Source organism: Euleptes europaea, chromosome 6, assembly GCF_029931775.1.
Source record: "Euleptes europaea isolate rEulEur1 chromosome 6, rEulEur1.hap1, whole genome shotgun sequence".
NCBI classification, from domain to species: domain Eukaryota; kingdom Metazoa; phylum Chordata; class Lepidosauria; order Squamata; family Sphaerodactylidae; genus Euleptes; species Euleptes europaea.
The window spans coordinates 3,659,175-3,666,825 of record NC_079317.1 but is presented as its reverse complement, the minus strand read 5'-3'; the positions used below and the strand labels follow the sequence as shown (position 1 = coordinate 3,666,825).

Below are 7,651 nucleotides of genomic sequence, written 5' to 3'. Positions count from 1 at the left end.
GCCTCCTTCACCCACCCCCCTTCTCACGTACAGAAGAACGGCGCGCGGGGGGGGGGAGAGACAGAATGGGCCGCACCATTGCGGGGGGCGAAGGGGGGAGCGTCGCGTCTTGGGCAGGCGCGCTTGCCGTCGAGATCCCCCTCAAGGGGAAAAACCAGCCTTATAGAATCATACTCGAGTTGGAACGGACCAACTTCCAAGAGCGCTTGCGTGTGTGGGGGGGTGTTCTCTGTGGGTGGGCTTTGTCCCCCGTTTCCATTTCCAGGGTGTTTCGAGTGCCAATCAGGGCTGGAACCCCGCCCCCTGCAGCCGAGAGTGGTGCAATCCGTGCTCCCCCTGCTTGTGCCCAGCGGGCTTTTCCCATGCAGGCACCCCCGAGGGGGGGGGAGGGGAGAAGAGCTGTCTGGTTTTGTAAGGGGCACAGAAAAAGGGCGGGCTGCTCCTTGACTTGACCCCTGCTGGATCAGACCAGCGAGGGTCCATCCAGACCAGCATCCTGTCTCACACAGAGGCCAACCTGTTCCTCTGGAGGGCCAGTAACAGGGGAGTGAGGCTGAGGCCTTCATAAAAACATCAGAAGAGCCCTGCTTGATCAGACTGGTGGTCCACCTAGTCCAGCATCCTGTTTCCTACAATGGTCCAACTAGTCCCTCTGGAGTTCCAACAATAGGGCATAGAGGCCAAGGCCTTCTCCTGATGGTGCCTCCTAGCAGTGGGATTCAGAGATTAACTACTTCTGGATGTGGAGGTTCCCTTTAGTCACCAGGGTTTGTAGCCACTGATACACTTGCCCTCAATGAATCTGTCTTAATTCCTGAATAAACGTGTCTATGCCTGTGGCCAATCACTACCTCCTCTGGGAGGGAATTCCATATTTTAATCACTCATTAGGCAAAGAATTATTTCCTTTTGTCAGTCCTGATTGCAGCCAGACCCACAGGTCCAAGTTCCAACAACAGAAAACAGAACAAGCCATGTAATAGTAGTAATTTTAAAAAACCAAGGCCAACTAAGATGATGGAATGCAGTTTTCAAGCTTTGGAGTTCTCTAAAACTCCATTTGGCTGGATGGATATAAAATCAAAAGGGTAAGGGCAGGAAATGTTTTATGCTTTGATCTTTCTCTCTCCCTCCTCTCTTAAAACTTTCAGCCTGATGAAGAAATGCGGAGAACTTGAAATCTTGCACAGTTGTTTTATTAGGACCAACCAAAATGACACTAAAAATAAAAAGCTGTGATTGTTGTGACTGGTAACCCAATGCATTGGAAGAAGTAGGTAGTATTCCCCCAAAAGCATATGCTGGGATAAAACGCTGTTAGACTTTAAGGAAGGGGTCACCAACATTTTTGAGCCTGTTGGCACAATTGAAACTCTGACACGTAATAATCAGAAGCTTTGGTGGGCAAAAGACCTAACTGGTCCCACCCACTCCCTAAAAACACTTGGCAGGCACCAGAAAAAGTGTTGGCGGACCCCTAATCTTGCATACAAAACTAAGAAAAGGAACAGGTCCCTTCATCCAGCACCATAGTCCCTGAAAGTTAACGCTGGAATAAAATTGTGTTTGTCTTTGAAGTGCCACAAGAGTCTTATTAATTCTTGCAGGAACAGGCAAATATTTTATAAGCTTTAAATAAATTCAGAGGGGTTGCTGGATTAGTCTGCTGCCGGGGTTTTCCCTGTGGTGCCTCCTGCACTGCCTGTTGCTCTAAGTATGATCCTACTCGGGATGTGATGTCACCCCATGGGTCAGGAATGACCCGGTGCTTGCTCAGGGGACCTTCACCTTTTCAATGGGTCATGCTAAGGTTTATGCTGGGTTTCATTTCTGTTACCAGATTTTCTGCTTCTTTTCAGAATTCTGTTGCATTTGTAGGATTCCTGCAGATGTCGCTTGTCGCGTGCTCTGCAATCCGCCACAAGTCTCAGCGAGCAAGGCAGACTGTAAATGACATCAATTAAATAATGAAAATTACCCGGAGTCTAGAGGCATTTTAATATTCTTTTAAGGTGCACCGGCTTGTTTCTGCTGTAAGTGCTGCCTCCCCTCTCTTGTTGCTCTTCCCTTCATGGTTTCTACGCCTGTCTAGTGGGGCAGGGGGGGTGGCACCTTCTTGCTCCCCCCTCAACTTGCTGGGCCGCAAGACAGCCCAAAATCCCACCGGGGTGGGGGATGCTTTTTGCCGATGGCAGACTGTGTGGGGTGACGCTCCAAATTCTGGACCGAAAGCGAAAGATTTCCCGTTTATTTGACAGAGACACCGTTAGCCTTTTTTTCCCCTAGCTCGCGTCCGTGTGAACGCGCAGGCCTAACACGCGTCCACTTTTAGGGCATTTATGCCTGGGAGGTTTTGCCTTGGATTCGCTGCTGTGTGTGTGTGTGTGTTAAGTGCCGTCAAGTCGCTTCCGACTCATGGCGACCCTATGAATTAAAGTCCTCCAAAATGTCCTATCTTTGACAGCCTTGCTCAGATCTTGCAAATTGAAGGCTGTGGCTTCCTTTATTGAGTCAATCCATCTCTTGTTGGGTCTTCCTCTTTTCCTGCTGTCCTCAACTTTTCCTAGCATGACTGTCTTTTTCCAGTGACTCTTGTCGTCTCATGACATGACCAAAATACGACAGCCTCAGTTTAGTAATTTTAGCTTCTAAGGCCAGTTCAGGCTTGATTTGATCTAGAACCCACTGATTTGTTTTTTTGGCAGTCCACGGTACCCGTAACACTCTCCTCCAACACCCCATTTCAAAGGAATCTATTTTCTTCCTATCAGCTTTCTTCACTGTCCAGCTTTCACACCCATACATAGTAATAGGGAATACGATGGCATGAATTAATCTAGTCTTGGTGGCCAGTGACACATCCTTACACTTCAAAATATTTGCTAGCGCCTTCATGGCCGCCCTTCCCAGTCCCAATCTCCTTCTGATTTCTTGGCTGCAGTTTCCCTTTTGGTTGAAGGTGGAGCCAAGGAATAGAAAGTCTTGAACTATTTCAATTTCCTGCTCTGTAGATGCACATTTTCCCCTTCCAGATTCTCGGAACTCTGCATGGGGGTGGGGGGAGAGAGGGCGCTTATTTTTGAATTTTGAGAACTCAGATGGGACGAAAACGTGCCTCTACAGCACTGGTTCCCAACCAGGGGTCCGTGGACCCCCAGGGGTCCGCGAGAACTAAATTAAGGTCCGCGAAACAAAGTTATAAACCCATAATAAATTAATATTTTCAATTAAAAGTTCTCTATTATAAAAATATATATTCAAATATTATTCTAAGTTTAATGTTTAACTAACCGTTATGATTAAAGTTTATTTTCAAATTCTCAGAATTTTTATTTTGAACCTTGAGGTCCCTGCACCGAACAAAAAACTCCTGGTGGTCCCTGGTCAAAAAAGGTTGGGAACCACTGCTCTACAGAGAGGCAACCCGGCGTTGGCTGGGGGGGGGGGGCTGGCGTGGGGAGAAGCGCTCAGCCGCCTTCCGGGGTCTCCCAGCCCGCGCGCGGGATTTGAGCGGACCGGCCGCGGAAGCCTCGCGAGACCGGGGCGGGGGGCGCGGCTTCTCTTTTGGCGCGAAGCGTTCAAGATGGCCGCGGAGCAGCTGAGGGGCAAAGTGAGCGGCGCCTTCAAGATGCACGGCCTGCTGCTCCGCGCGTAAGTAAAAAAGCCCCCCCCGGCGAGGGGGTTGGAGGGGGGGGGCTCGGCCTGCCCAGTCCACCGACACGGCCGCGGTAGAGAGTAGCCAACCTCCAGGTGGGGCCTGGAGATCTCCCGGGCGGTCACTGATCTCCAGCCGGACGTCACTTCCGTTGGAGGAAACGCCGCGGCCCCCAGCCCGAGCCTCGCCTGCAGATCTCCAGGAACAGGGACCCTGGCCCAAGCCAATGCCTTTGAGGCCACTGGGGACACGTGAAGCTGTGCGTGTGAAGTGCCCTTATGGCGACCCCTTTTTGGGGTTTTCATGGCAAGAGACGAACAGAGGTGGCTTGCCAGGGCCTTCCTGGGCGCAGCATACTCTGCATACCATACTGAATCAGGCCCCTGGGTCCATCAAAGTCAGTATTGTCTACTCAGACTGGCAGCGGCTCTCCGGGGTCTCAGGCAGAGGTGTCTCAGGCAGAGCTCTTTCACATCACCTGCTTGCATAGCCCCTAACTGGAGATGCCTGGGGATTGAACCTGGGACCATCCGCGTGCCAAGCAGAGGCTCAGACCCTCGGTCCATCCAAGTCAGTATTGTCTACTCAGACCGGCAGCGGATCTCCAGGGTCTCAGGCGGAGCTCTTTCACATCACCTGCTTGCATAGCCCCTAACTGGAGATGACTGGGGATTGAACCTGGGACCATCCGCGTGCCAAGCAGAGGCTCAGACCCTCGGTCCATCCAAGTCAGTATTGTCTACTCAGACCGGCAGCGGATCTCCAGGGTCTCAGGCGGAGCTCTTTCACATCACCTGCTTGCATAGCCCCTAACTGGAGATGACTGGGGATTGAACCTGGGACCTTCTGCGTGCCAAGCAGATGCTCTTACCACTGAGCTACAGGCTCCCCTCCAATTATACATGAAGCTGCCTTATAACTGACTCAGACCCTCAGTCCATCCAAGTCAGTATTGTCTACTCAGACTGGCAGCGGCTCTCCGGGGTCTCAGGCTGAGGTCTTTCCCATCACCTACTTGTCTGGTCCCTTTAACTGGAGATGCTGGGGATTGAACCTGGGGCCTTCTGCGTGCCAAGCAGAGGCTCTACAAACTGAGCCACAGCCCCTACCTCTCCAAACCCCCACTGAGGATCCGCCTGCAAAGTCACAAAGTAACTGGCAGCGCCCTTGAACACATGAAGCTGCCTTATACTGAATCAGACCCGTGGTCCATCAAGGCCAGTATTGTCTGCTCAGACTGGCAGCATCTGTCCAGGGTCCCAGCAGCTGCCCCTGGGTCTTTCATATCACCTATGACCTGATCCTTTTAGCTGGAAATGCTGGGGTTTTAACCTGCAACCTTCTGCATGGCAAGCAAATGCCGGGTGGGTTTCCCCACTCCTTCACATGAAGCCAGCTGGGTGACCTGGGCTAGTCACAGTTCTCTCAGCCCCACCTACCTCACAAGGTGTCTGTTGTGGGGAGGGAAAGGTGACTGTAAGCCGGTTTGAGTCTCCCTTAAGTGGTAGAGAAAGTTGGCATATAAAAACCAACTCTTCTTCTTCAATGCCATAGAGTCCAATTGCCAAAATGTCCATTTTCTCCAGAGGAACTGATCTCGGTCACCTGGAGATCAGTTGTAATAGTGGGAGATCTCCTGCCACCACCTGGAGGTTGGCAACCCTAGTTAAGAGCCATGTGGCCATATTGGATGAGCATTGCTGCTGGAGAAGCCAGTTAATGCAGCTGCAGAAATAACTTTGGTCCAATTCAGCTTAGCCTGCAAGACGGTGCCCTAGCTTGATACTGTCGATCTGGCTACCTGCATCCACGCCACGGTAACACTGAGACTAGAATGCTGTGATGCACTCTACATGGGCCTCTCCTTGAAGCCAATTCAGAGACACCCCCCCATCAGTGATCGGGCTTGATTGAAGCTATTGGATATTCATGTACAAAACCCTTCACATATAAAACCCTGCATCATGTCTGCAGGACTGTGCTCCACCATGACAGCTTTGCTCATCTGAGCAGGGCCTTCTGCAGATGCCAACCTGCAAATGACCATTCCTCAGTGGAATAGGCTTCCTTGGGAGGTGGTGGGCTCTTCTTTGGAAGTTTTTAAGTAAAGCCTAGATGGCCATCTGACAGCAATGCTGATTCTGTGAAGTTAGGCAGATCATGTGAGGGAGGGCAGGAAGGGATGAGTCAGTGCTCGCCTCTTGTGGCCCCTTCTTACATGCCCAGAGCAGGGGTCACTGGGAGAATGGGGGGGGGGTTAGTTGTGAATGTCCTTTGTTGTGCAGAGGGTTGGACTAGATGACCCTTGAGGTCCTTTCTGGCTCTATGTTTCTATGATGCATTACAATATGTTTTAAACTGGAGCATAAAATCGCAAACATATGGGATTGGAATGACTGTCAATATCCAAGAAAGAGGTTTTGTGGTCATGGTGGATGACTCACTGTGCAACATTGGTTATAAAAGTCAACTTCCATATAAGGGGTTATTAGGAAGAACCCAAAATACAGCGATTGGTATTATAATGCCTTTTTATGAGTCTGCTTTATGACATCCTTTAGAATATTGGTTGCTGTGGCTGTATTTCAAAAAGGAAAGGTTGAAACATTTGATGCTTTTTAGTTTAGTAAAAAAGATGGGATGTGATAAAAGTGTGTAAACCAATTAATAGTGCAGAGAAATATTGCTCTTTTTCCTTAACACTAGAACTTGGGGTAACTCGAATGAAATCTCTGGGCAGTAGATTCTGGATCAGAAGTTCTTTGTCCTGCAATGCACGATTAATTTGTGGAACTCCCTGCCACAAAGATGTGGTAACGTCTAGTTTAGATTGCTTTAAAGTGAAATTGAACATGTTCATAGAAGATAGGTCTACCATTGCATTAGCTACTGTAACAAAGCGAAATCTCTACAGATTACCCCTGAACACCAAACCCTGGGAAAAGCCGTTGCCTTCAGGGCAAACTTCATGAGCTTCTAGAGCAGGGGTCCCCAATGTGGTGCCTGTGTGCACCCTGTGGCCCGCCAACACCTTTTTTTGGTGCTCTCAAGTGTTTACAGAAAGCGAGTAGGGGTTCCTGCCTAGTAGGGCTTCTGATCGGCCGTTGGAGATTTGATTGGTTGTGCAGATTAAAATCACATTGTTTCAGTGGCAGTTGCCACCACAGTGTTGGTTTTATTCTCTCACTCCTCTTTCCCAGTTTATTTTTAAAAATTACTTCTTGGGCTTTTTCTGTGTGTAGCTGAACTTCCTGTGGTGGCCATATTGTGTCTGTGCCTATTACCCTGTGTCAGAATTCCAAAGGTGCTGTCAGGCTCCTAAACATCAGGGGAGGGGCCATGGCTCAGTGGTAGAGCATCTGCTTGGCATGCAGAAGGTCCCAGGTTCAATCCCCGGCATCCCCAGCTGAAAGGGACTAGGCCAGTGGGTGATATGAAAGACCTCCGCCTGAGACCCCGGAGAGCTGCTGCCAGTCTGAGTAGACAATACTGACTTTGATGGACCGAGGGTCTGATTCAGTATAAGGCAGCTTCATGTGTTCATGTGGCCCCTGTTCTTGAGTGACCTATCCTGGTCACTAACTGAATGCTGGATTGGAGGGACCTCTGCCTTGATCCAGCCAGTTTATACACAGGCTTACTTAACATCCATCTGCCAACGTCATATCTGCATAGACAAGGCTTAAATTTAAAGTGATATAAAAAGTCTTTGCTAACTTTTCTCTCTCTCTCCTTTAATTAGTGAGGCGACTAAATATCTCACAGAAGCTCTTCAAGCTGTTAGTGATGTGGAGCTTGAAGATATGATAGAAAATATAATTGATGCTATTGAAAAACAACCTTGTAAGTATATTCTTCATTTTCTGAGATGCTCTGAGGAGTAAAAGAAAATGAAAAATACACATTTTTGGTGGCATTTGTGTATTGCTGTGCTGTGTATTGGCAATAGGGAGTTGTTAACACTTTTTTTGATTGTATGTTTTGGGAAAAGAGCAA

The 7,651-nt window shown here is 49.2% G+C and overlaps 1 protein-coding gene across 1 annotated transcript in view; it reads left to right on the top strand.

The window, feature by feature from the left end:
- The first annotated feature begins 3,568 nt into the window (after positions 1–3,568).
- Positions 3,569–7,651, top strand: part of POLE2 (DNA polymerase epsilon 2, accessory subunit) — a 35,798-nt gene continuing 31,715 nt past the window's right edge. The window contains exons 1-2 of the mRNA XM_056851107.1: positions 3,569–3,651; positions 7,398–7,498. Coding sequence (XP_056707085.1) covers positions 3,584–3,651; positions 7,398–7,498 — 169 coding nt within the window. The 5' untranslated portion in view covers positions 3,569–3,583. The remainder of the gene's footprint in view (positions 3,652–7,397; positions 7,499–7,651) is intronic.